The following is a 16,654-nucleotide window of genomic DNA, read 5'->3' as shown; positions in this document are numbered from 1 at the left end:
CTAGGAAGTACTTAGTACGAAGGCCAGATAATTTTCTTCTTTGGTGGTTTTTTCTTTTAACAGTTGAGTCGATTTTCTCAACCATTCTTCGACGAATCTCGATCCCGAGAAGGGAAGCAGAATCCCGCCGGAGACAACAACTCCAGACAGGAGGTGGAAGCGGAAGCGACTTCACCTTATTCCGATTTTGAAGCAGACGAGCCCTGAATTGTCAATCCCGCTTCAAGAGCCTTAGCGTCCAGTAGTAAAAACCCAAGATCGAGCCCTATAACTTCTGACTGATGCGGCAAGTGCTGCCTTGAGGTGAACAATTCAGTGAAGAAAGACAACAGCTAAGCCAACAGTGCGCTTTCCCGGAGGGACTTTGTTAATGGTGAATTACGTGTGGAACCAACCAGGAGTCTGTTGTAGCATATGATTGGAGGCTAAGAAAGGAAGTTTGAGACGACAAGAACAATGGAGGAAAGACAAGCCGATACAAAAATCAAGGGCTTTTTTAAGCACCACCGCTACTGCAAAAATAATGAACTTCCAAATGATTAATAAAGTGGGGAAAGTATGGTCCTGTGGGCGAAAAATGGCTCGGGAGCCGAAAAGGTAACGTGGAAAATCGAAAATGGTTATCAATGAGTCCGAGGATGTGGAACTGGCGAATGGCTGTATGGATAAGGCTATCATAGTTTCCCACGAATGTGGAGGAGATGGCGGTGAGGATTGGGACACAGTTGTTTGAAAGGGATTGACTGGTGGCGGGAGCTGAAATATCCAGGAAATGGACGTTACCGAAAGAAGCTCGAGCTGATTTATGCCGGGACAAAGCTGGTGGTGGGCGTCTGCAACTGCAAGTCATCGGATCTGTGAGTTCATGGACATGTCTGTTATTTTTGGGGTAGTTTGCTAAAGAGGATTAACACTCTTTTGTTTTGCCCAAGCAATGAATTAGGAGGATTACTTGTAAGCTGATTATGTAGGGTGGTTTAGGTTCTCAAATACGGATATATTGTGAATATGACCTCACAGCATGTTCCTTCTCTAAATATTGTCCCAGCAGTAAAGTAGAAACTTGGATGACTTGCAGGCTAATTATCTAGCGTGGTCTAGGTTTTTTCATGGTGGATAACTGGGTATCCCTGTGCAGCTTGTTCTTATTATATTTTGGTTGCTATCTGCTTTATTACAGCTAGTTCTGTGGAAATTTTGCTTTTTCTTTATCTTATATAATGTATGTGGTGCCAAATATATAATTTTTACAACTCTTCTTTTAGTTATTTGTTTGTACCTGTTATAGATTCAAGACCAAGGAAGCAGGAACAGCCATGGTTAAACATTCAATTGTAAAGATCAATTGTACAACTGATAGCAAATTAGCTAGATATTGACATGGCTAATAGGGAGTGTTAAATGTTAATAATTTCTTTTTTAAAAAAAATCAAATCGATGACTAATAAATGACACATTGTCTGATGTGTTATGGAATGATCAAAATGGGCTTTGGATCTTTTTAGAACTGCAAACAACTTTAGTGAGTTTAACTTGCATCTTCTGCTTCACCCTGCAGCTCCAAAATGCATATATCCAGGAAATCAAGCACATTGAAAGGTGGGAAATATGATGAAGGTGTTGAGTCTGTTGACCATGAGGAGTACGACTAAGATGAAGATTGTAGATGTGTTATTTCATTTGTATTTTGTGATCAGTGCAGTTTTTTTGGGTTGACCTACTTGTTTTTTGATATAAATATCATTCATTTTCAAAGTTATACACTTTTATTCACTGTGGAAGATGACCCTGATGATATTCTAGTCCTGATAATGGGGCAACAAGCAGGCACAGGTGAATGAAGCTTTTGTGAACATTCATTCTGTGGCCTATCACCAATGCGTAGTTGGCACAGTTATAAATTAATGCTTGCCTCCTTGTTTTACACTTGTTACCCTTATTTTGGTTTTGGCAAGTGGCACTATCTTGGTTGTTTTTTTTGCTAAGTGATGTAATGTTAGGTGCATTATAGCTCTTTTGTAGAAGATAATCCTGATGATGTTGGGTTGGATATCTCAGTTGAAGATGGATCTCTAAGAAAAATAAGCCTAAACAATCTGGTTGTAATATTAACCGGAACAGGGAACTCAAATCAATTGCATCAGCTACTTGTGAGAAGAAAACCATAACTTCTTTTGAGGATTAAGAAGAATCATCATTTCTGAAGATTTGGAAGATGTAAGATTTTAGAAGTACACAGAGTGAAGCACTAGTTCAAAGGAAGAATGGTGGTCAATCTGCTTCTGTTTATGCTTTCTGTAGGAAAAGGGAAATGCAAACCTCAGGTCATGTTGTGCATGACGTTACCTATGTTGAGAGTGATGGGAGAGAGTATCTCGATGAAGGCAAAATAGAAAGAACAAAAAGGTTTGCTCTTGCAATTAGATTCGAATATTAGTATTGCCTGGAATGCAGGGTTTTTGATGTTGCATTGCTTTGGGCCAGGCATGTAAATTTATTTATTTATTTATTTTTTCTTCTTCTAGTGGACTACAAATTATATCACCTTTGTGGTACATACTTTTGAGAATTTAGTTTAACCCTTTAACTAAAGGAGCACTACATGACTCATTTTTTTATAATAAACTATTTGGTTATCGATTTTTGTAAAATATATGCTTTAACTTGAAGTTAACGTGGGATAGGGGAAATAGCTCTATTCCTGAATTGTGAAAAATATGAAAGACTTTTATATAATTTATGGGGGTCGTTAATTAGGTTCTGTGAAAGAACACTAAAAGATAGTTCTAGACTAAACTACCCAGGTCTTTCCAATATAGTATTGCATGCATGAAAATCAACAAAGATTATCAAACTATGTAGGATTACAACTATCACAGTTAGCAAATGGTTGCTGTGGTGAACACTACTTGCAGTTCCTTCTTGGATAGATATTTCACCAATAAATGCAACTTTCAACTTGAAAGATTCACAATGATAATGGTACTTGAGATTTTTGCTGTAGCTCTGACTTGCTTTGCCCAAAAAAGTCCACAAGTTAGCTAAAACACAATTTAAAAATGTAACATGACCACCAAGTGTCGTCTTCACATCAAATATAGCTTGATTAAAAACAATAATGCATAGAAAGATAGATAGGCAATTTGATGCTATCAGTGATATAAGGGCCAATTGTAATAGAGATAAATCTCTAGAGCAAGGACATAAACAATTGGATTGAAGTGACTTTGGCTGCTTTTGTGATGCTGGCTCTGGCTTCACATCAATGTTGAACTAGAAAGCAATGTTCTCTGGAGTTTGAATTGAAGGGAATCCCAAACAAGTGAGTATTTTACATGTTTTTGTGTCATCTTCATTGAATAATTTATAATGTTATAGCTATATTACTTATTAAATCTTTCATGTTATTTTTTTTTTTTTTTTTTTTTTTTTTTTTTTTTTTTATGACGTGCGAAACTTTCATGTTATGGTTTTTTTTCTATGAAATGTTGTCATTGTAGAATGTGGACACGTGTGGATTGCATGCAGACTGTAAACTGTAGCAAGCTTTTCAAGCAAGAAATGTTCTTTCATATAGTGTTGCAAAATATGGGTAGCAGAATATGTCTGTTGCAGGATATTATGGATGAAACTTTGTATACTATGGTTTTGTTTCTATGAAATGTTCTTTGATGGGATATTTGGGCTGCCATTCTCTTTATGTGTAATTTGCTCTAATCGCTCCCTATTGGCTAATATGCTTGATCTTTCCTATTTTCTGCAGTATTATCTTTAAGAGTGGTGAGATTTGATAAAGTTTTATGTCCATCTCAAAATTATTTCTTCTGTTTCTGCTAAATGAATGACGCTGTAAATGCAAACAAATTCATGTAAGAGCGATGTCCTTTACTTTTGTTTCTTCCCGAGGGGTTCAAATTGTAGCATTTTGTTTGTTTGCTTTTAATTTCAGTATTATAATTATTTAGGTAAAAATAATGCTCCAGGCCTCTAAGGCAAACAGTAGCCATTTGAAGCTTGAGCTGCTCTTTTCTTTCCTCTTTTTTTTTTTTTTTTTCTTCGTTTTTTTGTTTTCAATTGTCTTTCATTATTCTTTGTTTCATTACACCATTCTTTCCATCTATTTGTATTCAGATCTTTTAGTGAAAAAAGGTTGCTATGCAGAAATTCTCAACCGAAGTTGTGAATGCAAACAAGCCTGTGAGTTGATCCTTTGCATTATTGCCAGGGCATTGCATTAAAATTCAGTACTGGTGTCTCCTCTGAAGGCTAGGCTCTTGTTATGGCTGTAGTTCTTAGTGAGAGTGTACGATCATGCGCAATCAAGAAAGTACCCTGATATACATGATTTGTCCACTTCTCTACTAATACATACACACATATATATATATATATTTATCTATTTATTGATGGTATGCATCCCTGTTTATGCTTATAATTCATCGATAAGATCTTGCCTTGTACATGAGTTAGGTTTCTCAATTCTATTTGTGTTGTTAGTTGTTTTCTTTTGTCTTAATTAAATTGTCTCAGTATGATGAATCTTTGCACCAACCTTTATCATTGGTATCAATATACATATATGCCCTCTGTAATAGGAGTGAACATTCTCTACTTTCAAATTCATAATTTGTTTAGCTTCATTGGTTCTAGGGAGGAATAATATTATACTTAGAAGTTCAGCTATTGTAATCTCAAACTTGATATTGATTGAAGAGGTTGTAGCTGAGCTCACAGTGGTTTTGCAAGATATGCTTACAATCTCGTACATTTCTCTTTTCTTACTTTCCTAAACAATTATCATGTTCAATTTCATACTCATAGTTTTATCATGTTCAATTTCAAGTTATTTTATAATGATTATTATATTGTCCTATATAATTAATGTTTATATGTTCAATTTTCATGCTAATATTGAAAGTTTTGTAACTTTTGTTTTTCAAGGCTGCGATTTGGTGGCTTTTCTGGCATTTGACAACTCACTGAATAACTAGAGATACACTTAGTTCAATGAGTTGCTTCGTATTTTCAAAATGGTAAAATAGGGGACATGAAAGTGAAACATTATAATGCGGCGCAGTTTACATCAAACAAACCAAAACCAATGATATCTCTCAAATTATTAGTTTCCATGAATTCTTGTTTATAGTGAGTTACGGTCTAATTAGTTGTTTATTCTGAACCGTGGAGTTTTTGGGCATACCTGTTGATTCCATATACTGGAGTTTGAAATCTTTGAATACAGTCTCATAATAAAGATTTGAAGATGAATTCAGGCGATGTTGAAAAAATAAGTATCAACACAACATTCAAATGAAAGTTCTATTATATGTAATTAATCTCAAATGCAGATTCAAATGTTATTGTAACATAATACAGTTTTTAAACTTATGTATGTAATCGGTCTTCTATTTTTTTTCTGCTTCAGTCTTCATCATCATTCATTACCTTTGCTGGTGTTGCATTTAAGATTTATAGTCGTTAATCCAATGCCAAAATTCTTGAAATAGTTTAAAGTTTATATTTTTCAGATATATTTCAACGACCACACATTCCAATTGTCAATTGTGGGTTCTCCTGAATATTTAGTATCAGGTTTTATTGGGATGAGTTGAAAAATGAAACGAGAGAGGATTTTAGTCATACAAATTCTAAGCAAATTCATCATGTTCTAAGTCTTGAATCCTTTTGTAGTGTTTTTTTTTTTTTTTTTTGAGGCCTCCTATTTCTGGAATTGCTAACTGTTCCCCTTCCTCCCTTATAAAACATGGTAACATAAATTGAAAGGAGCAATGTGAGATTACATTATAAAAATTTTGGAACAAAAGACCTAACAGAATTCAATCACAATCAGGCCTTCTCCTTCAAACTATTGAATTGTGTCATGACAAAAGTTTCTGAAATTGAAAAGAGCGAGACTAAAGAATATTAGAAAGTGGAAAAAGGGTTAGGGGGGCATATGTAGTGCTTTCTCCTATCTACCTGTAAAAGTACTGCTTATACGGGCAGTATCTAGTATCTACTAAACACTTTCAGTTTTGAGTTTCCTTTCTCACTTCATATTTGCTCTAATGTTGCATTCCTGATTGTGTTACTTGCGTGATTCTTATTTTTTTACTTGCGTTCTAAGGGAAAACATTGCTCAATGCAAGATTGGATTAGTTTCCTCACCTGTAAATTAGAGGGTCAAGCATTCACATATACATTTTGATGAAGATGTCAGCACCAACCTTCAGAAAACTGTGACCAGCCATCAAGAAATGTATCTAAGATACCATATTCGGGTAAAATAATGACTTTGGGCTGCAGTTGTTACTTTTTGATGGCTTTGATTCACAGATATTCCAACTAGAGGGAGAGGGACCACCTGCCATTGTCATTGAAAACATAGGATGAATTAGTTAGTACGCTTGGATCCAACTTGTGTTCGTTTAAGCTTAGGAGGATAAAGTTTGTGACATGACTGTTATGATCAAGATTTTAATGATTCAGTAGCAGAGCCTGGAAAAAATTGTGGTTGAATCTCACCAATCTGCTAAATCTGAGTTTTCTAGTTGTCTGAATCTCTTGTTTAAGTGATAATTTGATAGGATGAAATCAATTTTCTGCTCATTCTGTTTTTAGGAATACTTTTGTGAATTGAGTTTTGATGGGAATGTCATGACACGGGCACTGGCTGTTACTGCTATATTATTAGTAGGATTTATTCACCAGCAGAAAGCTTTGCTGTATGAAGATTGATAAACAGATCCAAGATCTAGCAAAGGAATGATAGTTGAGGTTGTGAAATTAATTTTCTTTACACTTGTAAGAAGAGTGGAAGAATGAATAGTTATGCGAAAAGTTTATACTATTAAAAGTGAAAATGAACCTATCAATTTGATAAATGAGAACTGGACCAAATATATATTTAAAGATGAAAGAAGATAATATAATTTGAAGATTATGCCTTGAAACCACATGTATTGGCCAATACATATTTCATATTTTAGGTGCTGGTAAACTACTTATATGTTAAATTGTTTATAATTTGATATATGTTTTACCTGTTTTAAAGGATACAAATAGGTTGGGTAAATTATTTGGATATTAATGATGTAAGTTAAATTTAGATCACTTTAAAATTAATTGTAGTAATTAAATAAAAAGTAAACTAAATAAAATAATAATAATAATAATAAAAAAAATAAAATTAAGGCTGTGGGGGGTAATAATCCCCAGCCCCCACCTCAATCAATTCTATCTTCAATAGCAGAAGTGAGGGAGAAGGCAGAGCTGAGGCAACAAGAAGAAAAAAAAAAAATATTTTTAGGCCGAATTCGTTAAAAGCCTAGTTTAGGTATTTCTTTGTGTTCACAAATTATTGCTATTTTACTAAGTAGAGGAATTTTTTAGTAGAAATAATTATTTAGTAAATTGGGGTAATATTTGTAATTAATTGTTGTTAGATACGATACTGGAATCGTGAAAATGACTGTAAGAGTTAGAGTTAAAGTTATTGACGTTTTTGGTGAATTTCAGGTAAGTAGAAATTTATTTGCAACTACAATGCATAAATATATTATTTTGTGAGTTATTTATGTTTGATTGATAATATGTGAATATCAGAAAACTGTAATATGTGATTATGTGGTTTGAGCCTGCGAGCTCCGTATATAAATTGGTTTAAGCCTGTGAACTTTGTATGTGATATGGTTGAGCCTGTGAACTTTGTATGTGATATGGTTGAGCCTGTGAACTCTATATTTGATGTTGAAAGAGTTTGTGAGCTCCAAAATTGATGTGGTTTGAACCAGTGAGTTCAATAATATCTGTATATTGTGAAATATGTTGCATCGCACTTTCATTAAGCATGCACATCATGCATTAAAGTGGAATAAGATTGTTTTACTATGTTAGACCGCGGATTATACACCGAGGGCGGGAGAGGCGACCTGGGGAAACCTGGTGTAGGCTACCTGGTGTAGGCCACCGTCTATTGTGACTTTACATACAATGCACAAACAATGCATTCGGAAGAGGCGACCTGGAAAGAAGCGACCCGGGGAAACCTTGCAAGGAAACCTAGTGTAGGCTACCTGGTGTAGGCCACCGTTTGATTTGAATACGTGGATATTGAGCTCTTTCCGGTGTATAACAGTGTGTCTAGGGGCCCTGGAGAGTATTTCATAAATAAATTGGTGATTTCAAACGAGAGCACATTCTGCATATTAAGAATTTTGAGATAAACTTCACATCATGCATAATTTCTACTTACGGAGATTTATAAATCTCACTCAGTTTATGCCTTGTAGGTAATCCTGATGATATATGACGTGATGGTCAGACTGGAGTAGTCATGGTGCTCTTACAGGCATTTTGAGTTACCGTGTACATAGATGACGACCTGTGGGCAGGACCGTGGCTTGTTTTGCTTCCGTTGTTCTATATTACGTCTGTTTTAGAAGTGGTATAGTGTTGTTATAAATAGTATGTCGATTGTGTAGTTTTTGATATGGTTTGAGATCCTTTTGGTGAATGTTAACACGTTACTGTTGAATTATGTTATGTTTTGGTGAGAAAAAAATTTATAGCAGGTTAACAGGTTTGTTATATATGTAAGTAATTAAGAGGGATTATAGCATGCTTATCGTTTACTTATATGTGAATTGGCGTTAGTAGTATAGTGTAAGTGGAGTCGTGTCACCACATGTGCAAGATGGAAGCGCCATATTGATTTTTCGTTGAAGGAGAGCCAAAATATGGGGAGACTTTTGAGATCACATGGAAAAAAAGGCAGAATACAAAGAAAGTTGGGAGAGAAGCAATAGTGAAGTTTATGTAGAATTTTATAAGGGGCAATTTGATAAAATTGGTTGTAAATTGGATAATCAAAACAAAATATTAGCTAGTTAAATAAGTCTTGTTTCTGAGTTTCTCCCTATTCAGTGTAGGAAGCCTGGTTTGCTCCACTTGTGCAAGTAGCATACTTTCTTTTAGGTCGACTTGAGTCATACATGGATGCCCGTCCAAGAATTCATCTCATGAAAGTTAATTTTGACACTAGACGCCATTAGTTCTAATCTCCTGCATGTTTTCTTTCCCTTGGAATAATGGTTTCAAGTGACAGAAAGTCGGCTCGAGTCCATCCAAGATATGGTGTTCAGGTACTAATTTATGTGTGTGTTTGTGTGTATCATTGTTACTGATGAGAAGGGACAAATAGTTTTATGACAGATGAAAAGCACTCCTAGAAAATACCTGTCTGTTGTTCACCAGAAAGCTTATCAACCTTTATTAATCTTCAGCTTCACACCACGTACTAGAAATCAAATGATGTCGGTAACAACATTCTAAACCCGTTACACAACTTGACTCACTCTTACCACGGAATTGACAGCATAACTTGGATCCTTGAACTTGCCCACAACACACTGTCCCCATCTCCCACCTGATACATACTCTCAACTGTGACCCTTATTCCATATTGCTAATCCGGCACTATCCAATTTGTTGGTGTGGGGCCCATTGATCTTGGTTTTCTCCTCCTTGTGCATGCACATGCTCCAAGGAAGAAGTCAAAAGAAAGTCAATGTGAGAGAATGAATTCAATGAGGCCCTAAAGGTTTGTAAGCTCTTATCAGTTTGAGAATTGGGAGATCCCACTTTGCTCATTCTCTTTAGGACAACCTAGGGCCCATTCTAGGCTGTCTTCTCTTGAGTGCATTGCATCTGCCTTGTATGGCACAGATAACAGATTTTCATTGTTTTTATTATTTGAGAAATACATTATAGACTCTTTTCAATCATTTCTATAATGAATTGGCTACATCCATGAGATTTAGTGTGTGCATTATTTTCTAGGCCCCAGCTGCTTGTTTGTTTGTTGGAAGGATGTGTTATTTCCTCCTATTCAATCCTTTTCCCAATCTTTTTCAGTTTAAGTGCTGTGAAGGGATAAGAGTAAATGTTTTGTCATTATGATTGAGTGCATAGATGCCACTGAATAATGACCTAACAGCTGGGGAGGATACATTGTTTGATGCATGTGTAAGGTAGAATTAATCAATCGAAATAAGATATCTGCACGAGGGAATGTCTCAGAAGTGAACTTACAGTTCCTAATATATCTGATTCATCACAGGGATTTTTACATCTGTCTTCCATATTCAAAATCTTGTTTACTTTTGAAAAAACAAATCTCTTTCTCTACTTATTACATTACTGATGCACTTAACCTTTGACACTATCTGTCTTCATTCCTAGAATTGATTATTAAGGAGATTCATTAGCCCTGCACTTGTGTCCACACCATAGGTATGTAAGATGCTTGTCAGCAATTTTCCCATGCTGAGGGAATTAAAAATAAGTTAACCATAAAATGACATGCCTAATTGACACCTAAGAACATTTAGGTGAGGTGGTTATCGAATAATTTTTGGCAAAAGTTGATATACTTTTCAAGGGGTCATCCACGCACAAAAACTTAGGGTGCATTTGGTTGTCTGGTCATTGTTTCATATTATAGCTTCAAGTTCGGTTTACTGTTTGGAATGAGATATTGTTTGGGTTATAAAGTAATATATATTCGATAAAATATAAATTTAAAATGTGTGTTGAAATATTTTAAAAACTTTTAATAAAATCAAATTCTATATAATACAAATAAATATATATATATATATATGTAATTAACATAAATCGATTTTTTAAACAGAATTTTAAATGTATATTAATATATTTGTTGGTGATGTGAGACTATAATCAGACTACACTTGTGCTTAGAGTGACTAAAACAAACTTGTTTTGTGTTTATGTTTGTGTTTTGTATTTGCATAGTGGTTTGACTTTATATTTTGTGAGAAATAATATATAAATATATTATTTTAAGCGCGAAGATTGCACATTAACAAAATATAAAAAAATTATTGCAAAAGAACATAGCCTATGTTTGCTAGCCAAGAAATTTAGTAAATTAAGCTCATTTTAGATACAAGTTTTTGGAGTTTTGAAGTTTTGAAAACTTTGCAAATAGTAAAAGATTTGGTATATGATGTGATATGTTTTGAAAAAATTACCATCCATGACAGTAACAAAACTTTCAAAAGTGTGTATGTAAATAGAGTCTTAATTTTTATGCCAAGAGTGACTGTTAATTAAACTATGTATTTTAATTCCATAGTTTTTATTATATGATTCCTTCCAAAGTGGTTGCTAATGGAATGGTTGTAGATGGCCCTACTTCTTTCAATATATTAATGGTATTGTCTCTTTGGTGATTGCTACTGAAGATAATGGCACAGGACAAACCAAAACAAGACAAGACAAGATATCCACTCAAGAAAAGACCCCCCAAAGAATTGAAATGAAATGAAAAATAGAAACAGGTTCTTCAAATAGCAACAGAAAGATGATGATGATAATAATTGAGGGCAGAATGCTAGGAAAATTCCAACCAGGCATCTGCTAATAATTGTGAGTGATGATGACGCAAGAAAAACTCATGATCTTGAGGCTATAGGACCAAAATGTATGTTAAGACTACACATTTGATTATACATTAATTAGTAACTGATTGCGATACTTGCACAGATACTATTACAATATTCGCAACTAACTCATGCATTTCATCAATAGATTATACACTTTGCTGTAAAGAATTGGTCGAGTTTCAAGCTTATGTGTTGAACTATGTATTTCTGTTTATATTTTTTAATCTGTAATTCTGTTCTTTTTTTTTTCTTTGGCATAGCAAGCCTTGAATGATGTAGTTTGGATTGAGACAAAAGGATTGAAACACTCGAATGAATCTTCATCTGTTGTGTGGTAGCTGAGGATAATAGCTAAGATTGGATTCTAAAGAGCCAAACACAACAGAGGGAATTCCGGGGCTTGCTCCACTCTGAAACTTTGATGCTTCGACTGCCTTGGCTCTCTGCAAAAAAATACATCAAATTCAAGAGAAAGATCAATAAACAGATGAAGCAGGTCTCTTATTTCTGCTCATTGATATGTTATGAGATTCACCTGTAGTGTCTCCAGGGCATCCGTTTCTGAGTTAAAGTCGTAAAAAGTGCTGGCTGCCGTGAGTTTCATGGACAGGAACTGAATTGGAAAACATATTTATGTCAGATTCCATGTGTTTCATATTATTGAATTCTGATTTTGCTGATCAATTTCCTACCTCTACTTGATTTTGCAGGGATTGCACGTAGTTGATGATTTCATCCAACATTACTGCCATTCCCATCGTCTGCCCATTTGAAGAAGGTATTCTGAACTAAATTATAATCTTTGAAGATCAAAGTTTGAAAGATTGATATCATAGTAGTTAGTACTCACCTTGTAGCATCCTGGAACAATGTCCTGCAAGCATCTTAACCGCTCATTGATTTTTTCTCGTCTGACCTGAGAATACAGCTAACAGTTTAATGATATGTTCATAATCGAATTCACTTGAAATGATGATGAGATTATGGGCTCACTCTTTCAGCTAAGCTGTGACTATCAGTGGCTTGACCTCTTTTCGCCCTTACATGAACCACTTCCCTTGGCTTCTCTTCATTCTCATCGCTTTTACCTCTCTTCCCTCTCCCTGAGCACTGTGATCCCATCCGAAAATGAATTCACTTCAAATAATTTACAGTGAATTGAAGAAAATGAGCTCAGCTCAACATTACCTTCTTATTCTTCTTCCTAATGCCATTGTCAGAGCCTTGAGGTGATGAGTTGGCTGGACTGGGGAATTCCATTGCTTTCCTCTTCCTGTCTGCATGCCCATCATCAGTGGAAGCAACGTGCTCGGAAGCAATAGGGACAGGGGAGGTGTTTTCATGGTTGAACAATCTTGGAAAGTGTCCTGAGTTTGCAGGGGATACTTGTAAATGAGGGAAAAGATTGTCGGGTGGGAAACCTGTCTGGCTATGGATGTTGGATGGATATGGATGCATCATCCCCGGAAAAGGGCTCGGGCTCAACTGAATGTCTGGTATGGAGAAAGAGTGCTTCAAGCTCTCCAGGCCCTGCAAGAAGTGATCAGCCATTCGGGGATTGGATTTCGGTGCTCTCAGGTAAGTAAATGCTGCCTGTGCTTATTAGTGTTTGTGTGTTTTTCTGTTGTGTGAGAAATAATGATGGCTTTATTACCCAAAACCTTTGTATATATATGTGAGTGTGTGTGTGTAAATGCAATGTATGTATCTATTCTATTGTGCGTAGGAAAAAAGACAGGATTACATGTACTGTTTGTTTGGGAACTGGTTTGGTTTGGCCTTTGCTTTTGCAGTTGTTGGCTGCTATTTGTTAAGTGTTGTAGATTAAAATATTGCGAAAATTATATAAATATATATATATATATGTGTGATGTATTATAGGGTGCCACGTGGCACTTGGCCATCTTATGGTTGTGTCTGCTGCTGGCCCCACACCAACCAATTGTATTGTATTTGTATAGCCAATTGCTTGCAATTTGCAAATTGTTTTTATCAGCTTCTGCTGCTGCATAGAGGAGTCTTGTTCTTGAATCTTGCTTTTCCTTTTTCTGTTAAACTTTGGATATGTTTAATTGGTATTTTATTTATTTATTTATTTTTATTTTGGTTTTGATTAGAAAGTAGTGGGCAAAGCCTTTTCTGTTGAGTCATTTTATTATTAGCCAGGTGAGTTGATCGATCTTAGGCATATACTTATGGTTTGTATTTATATTTTGTATCTAAATAGTAATTAAGCCTAATATCTATAAAACAAAATAAAATAAAATAAATAATAATAATAATAATGGAGCCTTGGTTATCTAATTTTCATCTGGGTATTGTCTACTTGATTTTGCAGGTTCTCTCTACAATAAATCCAAGACTCAAATTGAACTTGACTATATACAAATCTAACCCAATATATCAGAAAATTACCAAAAAAATTAATTATAAACAAACATCTACGCTCTTACCTAAAAAAAATCAGACAGTTTATATATCAATATTGATATATTCAAAAGAAAAAAAAAATGAAACGAGTTCTTTAAGTTACAATTTAATGACTAGAGATATAAATAGCACTACTCCTAGATAATAGATATAGTTCGAATTTTCAACATAAATTATATATAAAATTTATTTCTATTGAGCTTGGTCAGATATTAGACGCCCAAATTTCATTTAATATCCAATACAACCAAATGTATACCGTTTGGTACATCTCATATGTAATTTGGATTTGGATTTTGATTTTGATTTTGATTTCCATATGCAAATCGCAAAAATACCTTATATATATCATCCAACCACGGTGATCAATTACTAGAATCTCGCTTTACGGATTTCGATCTCCGGGAGGGAGGCATGTCCTGCAGGAACCTGCCACAGAAATGCAATTACTTAGAAAGTCGCGGGCCAAAAAAGATTTCTCAGAAGGTGAATAAAAAATGGAACTTTTTGATGTTATTCAATAAATATTTGTGATAATCAAAACAAAAAGGAAGGGTAAAAAAACACAGAAACAAAAAGAAAAGTTTTATCTAAGTATCTGAAATGATACTTCTCTTACTTCAACAGAAACAATTCCCCGGTGTCGCTGATGCGTAGGTATATTAAAGAATTAACTTACATGTCTGCTATTCTCTTCTTTTGGTCAGAATGGATGTATGGGTATAAATCCTCAACGGTCATGCTGCTGAAGCTATCAGATGGACTTTCCTTCAATAAGTTGCAGTGAAAGTCAGCAGCTGCCGGAACATCTTTCAGCAGCCCCTTTAAATGTTCCATGAAGATGAAACCTGTGAATACAAGGAACAATTCAAATATGATGTTGACGAAATTAACCAAGCACAATCTATCAGGGAAAACAGCAAACAAGTCATGAATGCCAACTGTCAACTAATCTGAATTTAACCTTCATCGTGGAATTTTCGTAAATGAATTTTCATCCACTTTCATTGCACACTTGCATTTAGCTCTATTTGGCTTTATATAAAAGATTTCTGTGGGCTAGTTTTGTGAAAGAGATAACTCTAGACCTCATGGTTTCGAGCTCCCCAATTCAACAGGAATAAAATGTTGAGAGTAGTTCCAGAAATGGAAGAATCTTGATAAGCTCTAGATGCAATGTTTCTCTCCACATTAGAACAAATGAGAAAGAGAAAACACAGAAGATAAGGCAGAACTCAGATTAATGTGTGAACTTGTCAATGTTTGTGGTCATGTATTTATCCATCCAGAAACCCCTAGAAGCTGCTAATTAATTGTCGAAGCAAATTTTCCATCCAACATTTGAGATAGAGACCAATATTCCTCCTTTCCTATGCTTCGAGCCTGTCAAATCTAACCAATGTCAATGGCACACCAAGAAACATGTACAGCTCTGAAGACCTCAATGCAGCACTCTCAACACTCCATTAGATATCTTCCTATTTTGACTTAAGTCCGCCTTGCATGTTCAAATTTTCAAAAAGGATTATTTCCCATCCAAGAATCTAAACTAGGCTTTAAGGTTGATGACCCCGCCACATATAAAAAATAAAGTTTCCTATTTTGCTAAGAAATACCAGTGTCACCTCAGGTGCTATTCCTGAAATTCGTGATGTTTTTTTTCTACTAAGTAACATTATGGCATATCCGGTGATCTGGGGTTAATTTTGATCGACTTCTTGATAAGAAGTTTTTCAGGTTCAGATTGCTAACCACTGCTTATTACTAAGAATATAAATAAACATTCATGGTAGACATAATAAAGCACTTTGTCCCAAAAAGCCATAAAACTTGATAAATGATGATATCATATTATAAAAACGAGTTTATCGAATTCGAACATCCATTGTAAGTAGACCAATTCCTGTCTATGTAGAAACAGATAATGGAAGAATTACTCATCCCTAGCCAATGCACCTAAAATCAAACTACATTATTCTCTTGCTCTTATGAAATAATCACATTCACTATGATAATTCACACCAAACAATAATAACGTTGAAAAACATAGTTGAAGTCTAGATCTCACCCATGGATGAAAAAAAAAAACATGTAAACTTAATTCCCAAGTTTTACCAACAAGAACATCGAACAAAGCAATAATAAAAACATACTTAGGGCTCGCAGCATTTTCAAGTCGAATTTCTTTGCCAAATATTCGTGACCGATCTGCTTGGCTCGCATGTTCATCATAGTTTTCAATCCCATCAGCAAATCCTAATGAACAAAAGAGATCAGCACTCACCAGGAACAAAATTCGTGACTTGGATTTCTCGATGAAACAATACATCAATGAGAATGAGAAGTTAATTCAATAAGATATCGCACAAGAATTTGTAACAAGAATATACTTTTCCGAAGGAGCGGACCACTCAAAAAATCTAAACTTACGAGTTCAGAATCAGTTAGCGAACAGAGCCACCGGACATCATCAATGTCGTTATTACCCAAAACATCCATTTCCGCTATCACTAAACTAACTCCTCCGCCGCTATTGTTTATCCCCAAATCAGCCGAAACGGCAAAAACCAATTGATTATCCGATCGCTACAAAGAGAAGATAGAGAATCCGACGCACGTGGAAAAGAAATCAATGAAGAGAACCACACAAAGCGCGCTGATAGCAGCAGCCGATTAACGCAGCTTCGCAAAAAACCCGCGGCGGCTGCGACGGCGGCGACTGGTCGGCCGGCACACGCTTGACATATCCATACACA

The 16,654-nt window shown here is 35.2% G+C and overlaps 2 protein-coding genes and 1 long non-coding RNA gene across 3 annotated transcripts; 1 reads left to right on the top strand and 2 right to left on the bottom strand.

Moving 5' to 3' along the window:
* LOC127244004 (uncharacterized) lies at window positions 1-1,949 on the top strand. Its single transcript, XR_007837080.1, has 2 exons — window positions 1-857; window positions 1,559-1,949. It is a non-coding gene; the product is annotated as an uncharacterized LOC127244004 (long non-coding RNA).
* A 9,704-nt stretch (window positions 1,950-11,653) lies between these two features.
* Window positions 11,654-13,019, bottom strand: LOC127244011 (transcription factor BEE 3-like). Its single transcript, XM_051264282.1, has 6 exons — window positions 12,657-13,019; window positions 12,462-12,578; window positions 12,319-12,384; window positions 12,161-12,229; window positions 12,004-12,081; window positions 11,654-11,911 (listed from the first exon to the last, which is right to left on the bottom strand). The coding sequence occupies exons 1-6, from the start codon at window positions 13,017-13,019 to the stop codon at window positions 11,789-11,791; spliced, it is 816 nt and encodes a 271-aa protein (XP_051120239.1). The 3' UTR covers window positions 11,654-11,788.
* Window positions 13,020-14,071: 1,052 nt separating this feature from the next.
* On the bottom strand, window positions 14,072-16,637 carry LOC127244293 (uncharacterized). The gene is made up of 4 exons (XM_051264765.1): window positions 16,329-16,637; window positions 16,052-16,154; window positions 14,578-14,746; window positions 14,072-14,327 (listed from the first exon to the last, which is right to left on the bottom strand). The coding sequence occupies exons 1-4, from the start codon at window positions 16,395-16,397 to the stop codon at window positions 14,264-14,266; spliced, it is 405 nt and encodes a 134-aa protein (XP_051120722.1). The 5' UTR covers window positions 16,398-16,637; the 3' UTR covers window positions 14,072-14,263.
* Between the last annotated feature and the right edge of the window lie 17 nt (window positions 16,638-16,654).

The sequence above is a fragment of the Andrographis paniculata genome, unplaced genomic scaffold (assembly GCF_009805555.1).
Source record: "Andrographis paniculata isolate CXL003 unplaced genomic scaffold, ASM980555v1 Contig9END, whole genome shotgun sequence".
Lineage (NCBI taxonomy): Eukaryota > Viridiplantae > Streptophyta > Magnoliopsida > Lamiales > Acanthaceae > Andrographis > Andrographis paniculata.
The sequence above is the reverse complement of the archived record's forward strand: the minus strand, read 5'-3'. Positions and strand labels throughout refer to the sequence as shown.